Source organism: Coloeus monedula (genome assembly GCF_965178545.1).
Source record: "Coloeus monedula genome assembly, chromosome: 9".
Taxonomy (NCBI): Eukaryota; Metazoa; Chordata; class Aves; order Passeriformes; family Corvidae; genus Coloeus; species Coloeus monedula.
This window is the reverse complement of record NC_138789.1, coordinates 1,079,914-1,095,409: the sequence shown is the minus strand read 5'-3', so window position 1 is coordinate 1,095,409 and position 15,496 is coordinate 1,079,914. Positions and strand designations below refer to the sequence as shown.

Genomic DNA, 15,496 nt, shown 5'->3' with positions numbered 1-15,496 from the left:
TATCAGGGTTAATTCTCCAATTATAACCTCAGTCTATTATGTAATTACCCCAAGTTTGCCCCCCCTTCAGAGGCTTTCAGTTTACACATTTTGTGGCCTGGTGTCCTTGGTGTGGAAACCTAGAGAGGTTTGTCTAACCAGCCTGAGAGAACAGCAGCTAACAGGCCACAGGAAACTTCAGAGTTAAACACTAGGCAGTGCAGGATTTGAAAAATATAAACGTTAGAACCTAAGGCATCAGTGCAAGGGGGAAAGGGAATTTAAGAAGAAATTCTTTATTGTGAGAGTGGTGAGACACTGGAACAGGTTGCCCAGGGAGGTTGTGGATGCCCCATCCTTGTAGGTATTCAAGGCCAACTTAGATAAGTCCTTGAGCAGCCTGGTCTAGTGGGAGGTGTCCCTGCCCCTGGTAGGGGGTTGGCACTAGATGATCTTTAAGGTGCCTTCCAGCCCCTTACTGTTCTATGAAAAGGGGAGCTAAGCTCTCCTGTGCATGAATGGTGTGGTGCACACAGTTATCATCTAGCTGGCCCAGATGCTGGCTGCATGGAAGAGGTGACAGCAGCCTGAGTGCAAACTTCCTCCTGCAGTTCTACAGCCTGTGTTTGTCTGCCACTGTGTCTTCCTATGTTAGTACTTCTTTTAATGGCAGCTAAAGCCACCACAGGTATGCAAACCTGCCTCTTTATGTCAGTGCAGCATAAAGGTAGGGAAAAGTGAAGGCTTTTTATCCATGAGATTTAGTCTAATACCAGTTTCCTATATTTGGAGATGGCCCCAGTTGTTGCGTTTTTTCTCGATTCTTTTGAAGCTCCTGTATGTGGCTGTTACAGACTGAGAGTGAGACCTGTTTCTGGTGTAGAACAAAATATCAGTCAGCTGTGCTCAGGTTTATTTGCAATGAAATATCCCCTTGCATAGGGAGAGTGGGAAGAAATGGTTTAGAGAAGGACTTGAGTTATTGGAAGAGAGCAGCATTAATGCTGAGGCGTAGGTGAGGTGATCAAACGCAGGCAAAATGGAAGGCCCATTTAATGGTATCTGTTTACTATGTAATTCCTTTTCTAGTCTGACAGGACTGACACCTGAGGAATTAAAGTATACACTGAAGAAACTTGAGGAGATGTGAGAATCATTTCTAAAACAGTGCTGTAGCAGCATAGCTGGACCAAAAGGATGCATCTCATTAGGGAAATGTGACTGAAAACAGCCCTGGCTCATATCACAAATAGTTACCTGAAGGTGGTAACCATGCACTTAGGGATTCTTATTTCTCCTAACACAGACAGTTGAAAGCATTTTGCTGGGAGTAAGATGAGTCTTTTGACGAGATCCTGAGGAGTAAATGTGGGAAATCCGATGTGTTGCTGGTGTGTTAATTCACTATATGCTATGTTTAAATACACGTTGGGTTTTGTCAGAAGCTGAGGAAATTCAATACCAGACTGTAGAGAGCCTGAGGTTTAAGTGTAGCAATAACCCCAAGAAAGCAAGCAGTAGTGTAAATTCTTGCAGTGTGCCCTCAAAGGAATCTTCCTGCACTATCACAGTGAGAAATTGCTAGTTTTGGGAAATGCTGTATGCAGATGGGCCAAGCAGACATGCCTTTGGTGCAGGTGTGACTCCACATGCTGCTAATGGGATTTGTTTCAGAAGCCTGTAGCTGGAGTCAGATTTGCCATTCTGATTTTCAAGTAATTTGTGACTACTGTGAAGTGAAAGGAAGAAGGGAACTCCTTGCAGAGCCATGAGTGCTGTGTAGGAAAACAAGAGGTTGGTTTAGCCCGGCTTGTGAGTCTGTACACACAGCAGTGTGCAGACAGCCCCTCACAGAAACACACAACATACAGAGCTGCCAGTCGGCAGAGAGACTGATACTCAGGATTTACACCTCCTTCTAGTTTTTCTCAACTAGGAGTATCCCTTTGCAGCCTTCCTGAAAAAGGGGAGGAGTGGCAGCGCAGTTAAATTTTTCTTGGCAAGTCATTCAGAGTTGAAAGAGGCTCCATGAAATGTGATCTAGAAACAGGAGTGCACAAAGGCCTAAGGCAGCAGTGGGGAGAGATCCTTGTTAAGAGCATAATGATGGAAAAGTATCTACAAGGGGAATCGTAGAAAGCTCCTGGGTGGGACCACTGGGACAGGGAGCCTAAGCAAAGACCAGGTGAACAAAGAAGAGGGAGATTACTCTAAGAAAAAAAATGAAGATTATGTTTAGAATAAAATTATTGGAAAGGTGATGCTGGAGGAAGTGTTCTGTTAACCCAAACCAGGCGACAGGCATTGCAGGAGAGATTCCTGCTCTGAACGTGGTCATTGCTGGTAGAGTGAGTAGGTCAGAATTCCTGTGGGCTGCTGGAGAGGATCTTGGGAACAATGTCAGGACAGAAGGATACCCAGCAGTGAGTGGGAGGGTGTGTGGGAAGAAGGAAGAGATGGTAACAGCAGGGTGCCCTTGCAGCCCAGAGGAGCACTTGCATCATCACAAGGCTGACATAACTTGAAAGGTGTAAGTCTGAAACATCTTGTTTTATTCTGTGCCTCTGCTTTGTTGCTTCATGGAATACAAATCCAAGAAGCTTGACCCGTGTGGCTCTGGAAGGGAACAGAAATGTGTGTTTACACTACTTTGTAAAATCCTTCTGCAAGTGTGTGTGTCCGAGTCAGGAAGTGAAAAACGTGTACAAAATGTAAACAGGTAAATGGAAGAGTTCTCCATTGTTTCAGGTATTAGGCTAAGTTTGGTTTCTTTCAGTTAGTGCTGCCAAAATACAGCATTATGAATTGCAGACTTCTAAGAGCAAGGGAACAGTACAGAAATAAACAGTGTACTAAAGAAAACTCATTTCTCATAGCGTCCCACCACTATGGATTTATTGTCAAGGCAGTTTGAATAAAGTATGTGCAAGAGAAATTTTGTGCTTTGCAAGAGCAAGAGTAGGTTGAAAATCAGGTGTCCTTTGAAGTGCAACTTGGTCCAAAAATACCTGTAATTACTTAGACAAAAATAGTCTGGCATATCACCTTGTGTTGTGTAGAAACACATTAATTACTTGACACCTGTCAACTTTATAGAATGAGAATAGGTGAGACTGAAGAATGGAAATTATTAATGAAAGGAAGGGATCAATGCCGAAGAAGTCAGTAGAAAGAGAATGAATCCCTGTAGGAACATGAGAGACGACTTAGCAAAGGAGTCCTGAGTGACAGGAGATGTGCAGTTGTTACAACCTATCCCCGTGTGATAACATTTAACAGCATTTTCCAAGACAAGGAGAACAGGTCTAGATTGATGCCCATACAAATCAGGGAGTTTTTCTACAAGGAAGAGTTTCCCCCTGTCAGGGAGTTGTAGATGTTTTCACCTACTCTGTGAAACCTTTTCCATAGGGTGGGAGGAGCTGTGAGGGTACAGTCGAAGTGTCTGTAAAATCAGAGCCATTCAAAGAGGGAGAGGGAATGAGTGTTCGTGCAGAGTGGTTGCAGCCAGACGACACCTCCACTCTGAGGGGTGTGACAAATGGCTGTGCCTGCCTCTGGGCTGCTTTTTACTTAGGCTTTGTCAGCACCTTGGCTGCAGTCCTGCAGAACGTTTCCGTCTTGTGTTCGCTTGGAAGTGAAGATGAACAACACTTTTCACTGTGTTTGACACTTCCTTTCTCCTCCCTGCACCCAAACCTCATCTTTCTTCTTGGATTCAGAGGTGGTTTTAATCAAGGGCAAAGGATAGCGAAGACCTACATTCACTGTGGCGAGATCTACTGCTCACTGGTGCTGGTGACAGAGGCCAGCAGCAGGACACCTGGGATGTATTTTCCTACTCCTCCATCTCCTGTGACTGACACCAGTAGTGGTATGACAGTGGTGATCCCAGGGGAAAACAGCAGGAGCAAACACTGCTGCACGGGGCCCTGGGGGAGGCTCTTCCCAGATCCCACTGCCCTGCTCAAAGGACTTGCCACATTGGGGTCTTACAGCAAATATGTTTCACCTGTAAAGAAGAGTTTGTCAAAGCTGAACCCAGCCATAAGATAAGATTTGTCTCCATTCCCAAGTTAATATGGTTATTTAATTTCCAGGGGCCTAGAGAAATGTTTGCTGTCAACATTTTTACAGTGGATTTCCATGGCAAAATTTTAGCCAGCTTCTAACTTTCTGGAGGAAGGTAAAAAATTAAAATGAATTATTTAACTGCTTTTCTGACATGATTCCAGACTTTCTGACTGTTAGATCAGAAGAGTCTGCAAATTCTCAAATTTATGTCTTGAACCACTCTTTCCAGTCTTGAAAAATCTTATCTGCAACGAAGAAACTTTTTTTCACCGCTTTGTTTTAAGGAGACTATCTTAGTTTGCCTTTAAGAGGCATTAAATGCTTCGAAAGCTCTTACTCCTATTTCTTCTGAAATCCCCTCATCATCAAACTGATAGAAATCCCAGATTCAGACTTTTTATACTTTAAAAGTATGTTCCGTTGCAGGTGAGCTGGGATGCTGCTCAAGGATTTAGAGTCTGAGCTCTGAACCCATCCTCATTAAATTGTGAAGTTTGTCACGGAAACGTGACCTGTGGTGAAAATTGTTAAGATTGCTGAAATGATCAGCATTTGGACTGTCCCTGTGTCTCTTAATCACAGAGTTAACACTGCTCAGATCCCAGCCCTGAACCAGCAGCTTCAGCATTGGCAGCTCAGGGTCAGAGAATTCCCAGGTTGGTGAAGTCTCAGCAGAGCAGAGAAGAGGATAACAAAGCTGGATGGGGGAAAAAAAAAAGAGCTGAAAGGCTGAATCACCATTAGAGTCCTGACTTTGCAAGACTCTCTCATTCTCTTCGATCCTTTGCTGAGCTGCCTGCTGGAGTGGTGGGGACTAAAGGAGTGTTGGGAAGGTGGCACATGTTTGCCTTGGTCTTCACAGGGTATTTCTTTGTGCTCTTGCTCGTGTCTTGGTGCCTCCCCATCCATTCATCCATTTGCCCCACCACAGAGGACTTTATACTGCTGTTTAAAATGTGTCCAGTTCCAAGAGATGCAGAGGGGATCTTTTTTGAGTTACTTTGCAAATTTAATGTTGTCAATTAAATTGCGGGATGTTTATTCTCTGGTGTAGAGCGGTGCGGCTGCCTGCGTGGCTGCAGGTGCCGCAGTGTCTGGGTTGGAGCGACCACAGATCCAGTGGTTCCCCAATACCGAGCTCGGTTGTTACCTGACCATGCCAAGACCTGCTCAAGCACAGCCATGAGCGCGTTGTTCGGGGGTCTCGATGTTTGGAGGAGGCTCTCTGCAGCCTGGGGCCGCCTGTACAGCGCCTTTGTCCACCAGATAGCTGCCGCAAGTTTTGCTTCTCCGAAGTTTGGCGTGTAGCATCTGACCGGCCGCCTCTGCCTGGCTTTGGCAGCGTGGAAGCAGCCACGGGGCCGGCACTGGGAAGTGGTTTGGAAAGGCAGGAGAGTCAGCCGGGGGTGGGTTTTGTTAGCCAGGGTGGGTTTTGTTAGCCGGGGGTGGCTGGGTGGTGCCTGGGCCCCTGTGGAGCAGGGGCTGCTGCCCTCTGCTCGCGGCCATCGCCGGGCTGTGTGCGCTCCTCACCCGGGGAGCCTCCGGAATTCTGCGTTAAGGCCGCAAATGCCAAACCGTGCCCGAGAGCTCTTAGCAGAGGAGTAGCAAATGGAGTCCCCTGTGAAGGTGGCACATTACGGGCGCGGCCTGGTGGCGAGTTCACAGCTGTCGGCATGGTTTTTCCGCAGGCGCCTACCGAAGGGGTCCCGGAGCCGCAGGATGCCTCCCGCGGGCGCTGCCTGCGCCGCACCGTCAGCGTCCCTTCCGAGGGCCAGTTCCCCGAGTACCCGGCAGAGGGGGCCGCCCAGCCAGGTAAGAGAGACCTTGGCCACGGGAACCAGGAATGGAGCAGCTGAGCTGCGAGCTCCCGGAGGGCAGTACCCTGCCAGAGCAGCGGCTAGCTGGGTACCACCAGGGGGTGGAGGTCGTGGGTGAATGCCTCCAGCAAAGTGACTGCCCAGCGCCTGGGTTTATCCAAACACCAGTGAGATGGCTGTGGGATGCTGGGGGAGCGTGGCTGTCGCTGTGCACCGGGAGCTTGGTGGCTGTGGTTTTAAACTCACCAGGCAGCCCTGGGCTTTCCAGGTGAGAGCCGCTGGATGCGGGTCAGTAGGAATGCGGCTCTTGCAGGTGGCTCTAAGTGGTTCCTGCTGGTTTAGAACTGTTAGGTGGTTATGTTTTACCTCATCTCTGGAATTTCCTTTGCTTCATATTTTCACAACAAGCACCGAATAACAGGTTTTTCTCTAACTTACCTCATGCCTGTTCAGGGTGCAGTTCCCAAAAGAAGCAGCCATCTGCCTGCTGCCGGCTTTAATTATCCATGTTGAAATTTAGGTAAAGCCAAAGAAAAGATAGGTATTAAAAATGACAGACAAAGGCTGTGTTGCAGTGGTTTCCCAAGTCCAGGTTTGGCCCAGTTCCCTCTCTTCTCCACCCCACCTGTGGTTGCATAAAGAGCACCATTCCAGGTTGCATAAAGAGCACTCTTTCCAGAAAAGAAGGAAGAGGCAGCAACCACACACAAGCGAGCTCTTCTTTCTCTCCCCAGCCTATGCAAGAAGCTTTCCTTGGCATAGGCTGGGGAGACTTAGGAGCAATTCTTCCCTGGTTCAGCTGTGAAAAATGTCACTTCTGGGAGAGTGAGCTATGAGGAAAAAACATGCATCTGTAAATAGTAAAGCAGCCTTGATAACTGCTGTCAAAGGTAAAGAGCAGATAAGATATTTTTTAATTTCACAGCCTCAGCTGTTTTGGTATTTTTTTTTAACTAAGGATTTTATTCTGGGAGTATATTGCACAAAAGTAAGGAAAATCCCACTCTTGTAGATAGTTACTTAACACATTGCAACTGTATTGCTTATTTATTTGTACTTGTCAATAGCACTGTTTAACTCTTCCTTATTTGAGAAAGGCAGATAAGGTTCCTTTTTCTATTTGTTAGATTCCTGGATTGGAAGTCTGAAAATAAACAGGGCAGAGTTGGGGGTTTAGAGGGAAAACTGCAAAATACTTTGAGATGAGCAACATGAAAAGAACCCTGACTGGATTTGTTTGTGGCATTTCAAATGCACCTCTAAATGATCATCTTGTTTTGCCATATGAATAAATGTTCATTCTTGTTTGGAACTAAACCCAGTATTAATCATGTGTAGGCAAAGTACTTTTTTTCCAGGTGTATGGCTAGTGGTGTGAATGAAGAATTGTATTGCAGCCAGTGTGCACTAGGCAATGAATATTATTTGTAGCTTCACAAGCTAGAAGGACCTTTAAAAATCTAAGATTTAAGTGCCTTCTTTTTCTTCTATATCATGTGCAAAAAATGTGTAGATTTTCTAGACTTCACTGGGCATCTCAATAGCCAGACGTCCCAGTGTTACGTTTTTAAATGGAACCTTGTAACATTCTTGGTTTTTCTGGTGGGCCAGAGAGAATGGATGACTCTGCTGTTTGGTACCTGCCTTGCTGTGTATTTTGCTTCAGTTTTATATGCAAGTGGCATTTTGTAGTGTGTTATTTGATATCTGCCTGACAAGAATGTATTAAAAGTACAAGATATCTACATGGTCTTCTCCGTGTGAGAGCTGCGGCTGTAGTGAAGTCACAAAGTGTGTAGCCAAAGCAACTGGGCATGCAGTGGGAAGGGAAAAATTGAGCAATGCCCTTTCTGTGAGTATGGATGAGAGTGATGGAAGGTTGTATATAATCTCGGATTGCAGTGCCCTGGGTAGTTTCCTTGTTTTTTCACATCCTGGTTAAAAATGACTCTTGTCATGATTACGGAATTCCTGCTAATGAGAAAAGTGGGTTGATAGCAAGCAGTGGGAATAGCTTTGTGTCAAGAGGACACATTAGTGAAGGGAACCATTGCACATCTTTATACAGAGAAAGAAACAGATGGTGGCAGCCAGGATGTGTCACAAGCAGTAGAGATAACAACTGCACTAAAATAGCTTTGGAATGGACACCAAAAGCTGAAAGGCGCAGCAGAGGCAGCTCCAGTATCTGGTAGAGAAATTGCTATGCAGACCTGATAAGAATATCAAGCTTGTCCTAGGGAAGCACGTGGATAACATGGCAACTTCAGGCACTGCATCTGTGTACTAGTTTGAAAACAAACCAGTGGGAGGCACCAAGTCAGAATAACAATTTAATGGGGAAGTTTAAAGAAAAGGAAAGAAAAAACAACTAAAAGAAAACACTGGTTCAAACTGACAGAGTCAAGATACAACCTGAGTCCCTGTTAGGCAGGGTGGTGGTAGCAGTCTGCTAGAATTATGGCTGCAGTCCTCTGAAGCAGTGATCCTGTAGAAAAGGGTCTGCTCTTCCTCAGAAGGTCCGGTGGCTGTGTAGCTCCTGTCCTCTGGAAATCCAGTGGAAAGGTCTCCTCTCTGGTTTTCAACCTCAGCTTATATCCACGCTGGGATGCTTGGTTCCTCCCTCTGGGTGGAGCATCTCACAATGGGGTAATGAGTCATAAGGCCAGGTGTTGATTGGGCTCATTAACAGATGATAGTCCAGAGGGAGTTATCTATGAGTCATGCGGCAGGACAATGATGGGCCATTAACAGCAAGATAGTCTGGGGGGAGGAGGCAAGGAAACACTGCCCCACCTGATTTCAACGGCTGATGGGGATGGTAATAGAATACACTGCAACCCAGGACATTATCCACCCCTTATTCTATTACCATCTACATCATCCCAAATCAATACCTTCTTTAAACTCTACACATACATATGTATATATATATATATATATATATATATATATATATATACACACAATGAAACCCTACGCACCGTTCTCACCTAAGATTAGGTCTCCTTGCGGTACACAATGGGTTTCCCCATCTTTTTGCATTACCCACCAAGTGCAACCAGGTCCTTGAGCAAAGACAATCCCACGGATGGGTTTGCCTTTGCCTGAGGTGGGATTGATCCAAACAGTCTTTCCTAAAATACCCCTCAGGTGTACCGCAGGGACTCTATCTCCATCCACTGTGTGCAAGGGTTCAGACTCGGCGGGACCAGCTCGATTGATGGACCCTCGGGTATTGACCATCCAGGTGGCCTTTGCTAAGTTCACTTCCCAATTTTTGAAGGTCCCCCCACCAAGTGCCTTCAGGGTGGTTTTAAGTAGTCCATTGCAGCGTTCAACTTTTCCGGCAGCTGGTGCATGATAAGGAATATGATATATCCATTCAATACCGTGTTCTCTGGCCCAGGTGTTGATGAGGCTGTTCTTAAAATGAGTCCCGTTGTCCGACTCGATCCTGTCAGGGGTGCCATGTCTCCACAGGACTTGCTTTTCCAGGCCCAGGATGGTGTTCCGGGCTGTAGCATGAGGCACAGGGTAGGTCTCCAGCCATCCAGTTGTCGCTTCAACCATGGTCAACACGTAGCGCTTGCCTTGGCGGGTTTGGGGAAGGGTGATGTAATCAACCTGCCAGGCTTCCCCATACCTGTACTTTGACCATCGTCCACCGTACCACAGAGGCTTCACCCGCTTGGCCTGTTTGATTGCAGCACAGGTCTCACAACTGTGGATGACCTGTGAGATGCTGTCCATGGAAAGGTCCACCCCTCGGTCACGGGCCCATCGGTATGTTGCATCTCTCCCCTGATGACCAGAGGCATCATGGGCCCAACGAGCTAGGAATAATTCTCCCTTGTGCTGCCAGTCCAGATCCACCTGAGATACTTTCACCTTAGCAGCTCGGTCCACCTGCTCGTTGTTGCGATGCTCTTCATTAGCCCGACTCTTGGGTACGTGCGCATCCACGTGTCGAACCTTCACGGTCAGCTTCTCTACTCGGGTGGCGATGTCCTGCCAAATCTCAGCGGCCCAGATGGGTTTCCCTCTGCGCTGCCAGTTGGCCTTTCTCCAGCGATCCAGCCATCCCCACAGAGCATTAGCTACCATCCACGAGTCAGTGTAGAGATAGAGCCTCGGCCACTTCTCTCGTTCAGCAATATCCAAAGCCAGCTGGACGGCTTTAAGCTCTGCAACCTGACTCGATCCACCTTGTCCCTCGGTAGCTTGTGCAACTCGTCGTGTGGGGCTCCATACTGCAGCTTTCCACTTTCGGTTAGCGCCTACAATTCGGCAGGAACCATCAGTGAAGAGGGCATAACGTCTTTCAGTCTCCGGTAGCTCATTATATGGTGGGGCTTCCTCAGCACGAGTCACTTGCTCTTCCTCTTCTTCAGAAGATAATCCAAAAGTCTCACCTTCAGGCCAGTTTGTTATAATTTCTAGAATCCCAGGGCGATTCGGGTTTCCAATACGGGCACGCTGTGTGATGAGGGCGATCCATTTGCTCCATGTGGTGTCGGTGGCGTGATGCGTGGAAGGAACCTTTCCCTTGAACATCCACCCCAGCACCGGTAGTCGGGGTGCCAGAAGCAACTGTGCTTCAGTGCCAATTACCTCAGAGGCAGCTTGGACTCCTTCATAGGCTGCCAAGATTTCCTTCTCTGTGGGAGTGTAGTTGGCTTCAGACCCTCTGTAGCTTCGGCTCCAGAATCCCAGTGGTCGGCCACGAGTCTCACCAGGCACCTTCTGCCAGAGGCTCCAGGACAGACCATTGTTCCCGGCTGCAGAGTAGAGCACGTTCTTCACCTCTGGTCCTGTCCTGACTGGGCCAAGGGCTACCGCATGAGCGATTTCCTGCTTGATCTGGGCGAAGGCTTGCTGCTGTTCAGGGCCCCAGTGGAAATCGTTCTTCTTGCGGGTAACCAGGTAGAGAGGACTCACGATCTGGCTGTACTCGGGAATGTGCATCCTCCAGAAACCTATGGCGCCTAGGAAAGCTTGTGTTTCCTTCTTGTTGGTCGGTGGAGACATCGCAGTGATCTTATTGATGACCTCAGTGGGAATCTGACGCCGTCCATCTTGCCACTTTACTCCCAGGAACTGGATCTCTTGAGCAGGTCCCTTGACTTTGCTCCTTTTGATGGCAAAGCCAGCTTCCAGGAGAATCTGGATGATTTTCTCTCCTTTCTCAAACACTTCCTTTGCTGTGTTTCCCCACACAATGATGTCATCGATGTATTGCAGATGTTCTGGAGCCTCACCCTTTTCCAATGCAGTCTGGATCAGTCTGTGGCAAATGGTGGGACTGTGCTTCCACCCCTGGGGCAGTCGATTCCAGGTGTATTGCACACCCTTCCAGGTAAAAGCAAACTGGGGCCTGCATTCTGCTGCCAAAGGAATGGAGAAGAAGGCATTGGCAATGTCAATAGTGGAGTACCACTTCGCTGCTTTGGACTCCAGCTCGTACTGAAGTTCCAACATGTCCGGCACAGCGGCGCTCAATGGTGGCGTGACCTCATTCAGGCCACGGTAGTCCACCGTCAGCCTCCATTCTCCACTGGACTTACGCACTGGCCATATAGGGCTGTTGAAAGGTGAATGGGCCTTGCTGACCACCCCTTGGCTCTCCAGTTTGCGAATCATCTCATGGATGGGAACCACAGAGTCTCTGTCGGTGCGGTATTGCCGACGGTGCACTGTTGCTGTGGCGATTGGCACCTGTTGTTCTTCAACTCTCAGCAGTCCCACAGCAGAGGGGTCATCTGAGAGGCCAGGCAGTGTACTCAGTTGTCTGATATCTTCTGTCTCCACAGCGGCTATCCCAAAAGCCCAACGATGTCCTTTTGGGTCCTTGAAATACCCATTTCTGAGATAGTCTATGCCGAGAATGCACGGGGCCTCCGGGCCAGTCACGATGGGGTGTTTCTGCCACTCATTCCCAGTTAAACTCACTTCAGCTTCCAGTACAGTCAGCTGCTGGGATCCTCCTGTCACTCCGGAAATAGAAATGGGTTCTGCTCCCACATACCTTGATGGCATCAGAGTACATTGAGCACCGGTGTCAACCAAAGCCGTGTATTTTTGTGGGTCAGATGTGCCAGGCCATCGGACCCACACAGTCCAAAAGACCCGATTCTCCCTTTCCTCTACCTGGCTAGAGGCAGGGCCCCTCTATTCCTGGTCATGTTGCATGTTGCTCCCTTCCGGTGAATACGTTCCTGAGGTCCCTTCAAGAGGATCGGTCATATTATCATTCCGGTACCGTCTGGAGTTCTGTGTGCGAGAGACCGGAGCAATATTGACTCTAGATGCGCTTCTTGTGGTAGTTGTCCCTCTTTTTAGTTCACGTACCCGAGCTGCTAAGGAGGAGGTGGGTTTTCCATCCCACTTACTCATGTCTTCTCCATGTTCCTGAAGGAAAAACCAGAGGTTACCTCGTGGGGTGTATCCTCTCTCCCTGGTTGGGGGACGCCGGCTCCTAATGGCAGAGACTCTTGTTGGTTCTGGCGAGATCGGGTAAATCTCTTCCTTAAGTTCCTTTTTCAGTTTCTGATGGCCTTCTTCAATCAAGCTCCGGACTTGCTCAGCCAAAAGACTTGTTTCCACGGATGAGACATGGGTGCGAAACGGGGCTGTGACGGTGTCCTCGTAAATCCTCAGCTTGTTCACCAAGACGCCCACCCTGTCCTCGCCTTCCCTCCATTGCAGCGTTGCCAGGTAACGGGAGTATATCTCTGGTCCAAGGCGTGCGAACCTCAACCACATCTGTGACGTGCACTGGACACCATCTGGGCTCTTAGGAAATCTCTCGTCTTCTGAGAAAATGATCTCCAGCACAGCCAATTCCCTCAGGCACCGGATACCTTGTTCCATTGTGCTCCATTTCCCTTGGTGCACCTGGAGGTCTTCTTTACAAAGGTACCTGTCCCTTACACTTGTAAGCAGTCGCCGCCAGAGGCTGAGAGCTTCTTGGGTTCTCCCGATCCCCTGGTCAATGACCACATCCCGGGACAGAGATCCCAGCTGCCTGGCCTCACTTCCGTCCAGAATGGTGTCATTGGCTGCAGCGTCCCAGATGCGGAGCAGCCAGGTCAGGATAGACTCGTTTGTCTGGCGGGTGAATTCCCTCCGCAGGTCACGCAGCTCACCCAGGGATAGCGACCGAGTGATGATCTCTGGCTCTGCCTCTTCTGCTGGGTGCGAAGGTCCTGCTGCATCCTCGTCAGTCACAATGCGGGCTGATTTGCTTTTTGATTTCTTCTTCTGAACGGGGGCAACTGCAATTGGTTTAGGCTGTTCTGGTTCGGTGACGGTTTGCATGGGGACACTGAGAGTGCTTTTGGTTCCCTTCTCCTCGGTGTCAGTCTGCGTGGACATGGACGCTGTTGTCTTGCATCTGGGTCCTTTCTCCTCGGTGTCAGTCTGCGTAGACATGGACGCTGTTGCTTTGCATTTGGTTTCTTTCTCCTCTGTGTCAGTCTGCGTAGACATGGACGCTGTTGCTTTGCATTTGGTTCCCTTCTCCTCGGTGTCAGTCTGCGTAGACATGGACGCCGTTGTCTTGCATCTGAGTTCTTTCTCCTCGGTGACAGTCTGAGTAGACATGGACGCTGTTGCTTTGCATTTGGTTCCTTTCTCCTCTGTGTCAGTCTGCGTAGGCATGATGTTTGTTGCTCTGCTCTTTTTCCCTCCCTCATCCTGAGGATGCTGTGCCATGGCTCTGATCCTAAGCATGGTGTACATGGTGCAGGCTGTACAGAGAAGACAAAGCAGAACTGACAGCAAGTTTATGCCGTCTTTGACATCCAGAGGGAATTCAATATTTTCAAAAACTGCTGTGCCTGGCCTGAAAGGCTGGAAGAAACCACTCTCTACTCCTCCCACCAGGGGCTGGGTGCGATTGTTGAGGAGATCCCAGACATAGGAGCCCAGACTAGGACAGCCAAACAAAACTGAGTATATACTCCGAATGGTATTCATCGCCTCGCAGGTTATCATGCTGTAGACATAATAAACCATTAAAGCAATTCTCATACCATTCCCTGGTTTTAACAGGAGTAATACTACAGGCAGGTAGTTCCCCATGTGAGGAAAAATATAGAGAGCAAGATACAGTACCCACGTAGACAAGCTGAGCACCATGGTGAATAGGTTTCTGTTAACACAAAATTGTAATTCTGACTTTCTCTCAGAGCTGCCCCACGTTGGGCGCCAAATTATGTACTAGTTTGAAAACAAACCAGTGGGAGGCACCAAGTCAGAATAACAATTTAATGGGGAAGTTTAAAGAAAAGGAAAGAAAAAACAACTAAAAGAAAACACTGGTTCAAACTGACAGAGTCAAGATACAACCTGAGTCCCTGTTAGGCAGGGTGGTGGTAGCAGTCTGCTAGAATTATGGCTGCAGTCCTCTGAAGCAGTGATCCTGTAGAAAAGGGTCTGCTCTTCCTCAGAAGGTCCGGTGGCTGTGTAGCTCCTGTCCTCTGGAAATCCAGTGGAAAGGTCTCCTCTCTGGTTTTCAACCTCAGCTTATATCCACGCTGGGATGCTTGGTTCCTCCCTCTGGGTGGAGCATCTCACAATGGGGTAATGAGTCATAAGGCCAGGTGTTGATTGGGCTCATTAACAGATGATAGTCCAGAGGGAGTTATCTATGAGTCATGCGGCAGGACAATGATGGGCCATTAACAGCAAGATAGTCTGGGGGGAGGAGGCAAGGAAACACTGCCCCACCTGATTTCAACGGCTGATGGGGATGGTAATAGAATACACTGCAACCCAGGACAATCTGACAGTGATATCTGAAATTACTCCTTGCAGAAGAGCTCCTTAGGAATGGCTCTAGTGCAGAGGTGGAGGCATAGCAATAGCATTTGCACTTTTCCCTGAGTAAGGTTGCCAAGCCTCTCTTGTGATTTACTAATTAATAGATTTGTTTATTAAAATTATTATTTTAATTTATTTTTTAGAATGAATTATTTATTTATTAAAAATTAAAACGGGGGGATAGGTGACGGGGCTCTTTTTCATTTGTAGCAATAAAGTTGTAACTTACTTGTACGAGAAGCTTTGTGTTAATGGAGCAAACGGAACAGTGCATGTTCTTCAAGGGCTTTGCATAATCAGCAGTAGTACCCATTCTGCAGATTTCTGTGGCATTCTTTACAGAATTATGCACACATCCGTGTAGCACCATTCCTAGGAAGTGTGTGGGAGAGAAACTACCCACGTTACATCTGAGAAATTGAAGCAAGAGATGTGTAACTCCCCAGAGTTCAGCATTAAGTCAAGTGTGACATTCACCCACGGGCTGCTGGAGTCGTTCTCGCCGTCTCTTTCATTTTTCACCCTTGCTGCAGGGTTGGCTCAGCTGTTTGGGAGGCAGCTGCTGCACCACTGTGGTTACAGTCCCGTGTACTAAGATAGACACCAATTTCCACATACTTCAGTACAGTAAGCCGTAATTTGTGATGGTTCAGCAGCTGCCGGCAGAGCAGCTGAGCCATCCCTTCTGTGCAGGCAGAAACCACTGTGGTCACCCTCAAATGAGGGCCAGAGGGGCGGACACAGAAAAAACCACAAGATAGAAAGTGACTTGTTTAAACACTGAAAACTAATAAGATCAT

The 15,496-nt window shown here is 48.0% G+C and overlaps 1 protein-coding gene across 4 annotated transcripts in view; it reads left to right on the top strand.

Moving 5' to 3' along the window:
• The window catches only part of RASAL2 (RAS protein activator like 2), a gene marked incomplete at its 5' end in the record, with an annotated part of 164,192 nt that overhangs the window by 82,789 nt on the left and 65,907 nt on the right, over positions 1–15,496 (top strand). For all 4 annotated transcript variants that reach the window (XM_082287500.1, XM_082287499.1, XM_082287498.1 and 1 more), the window contains one exon: positions 5,742–5,865. In XM_082287500.1, the coding sequence (XP_082143626.1) occupies positions 5,742–5,865 (124 nt within the window). The remainder of the gene's footprint in view (positions 1–5,741; positions 5,866–15,496) is intronic.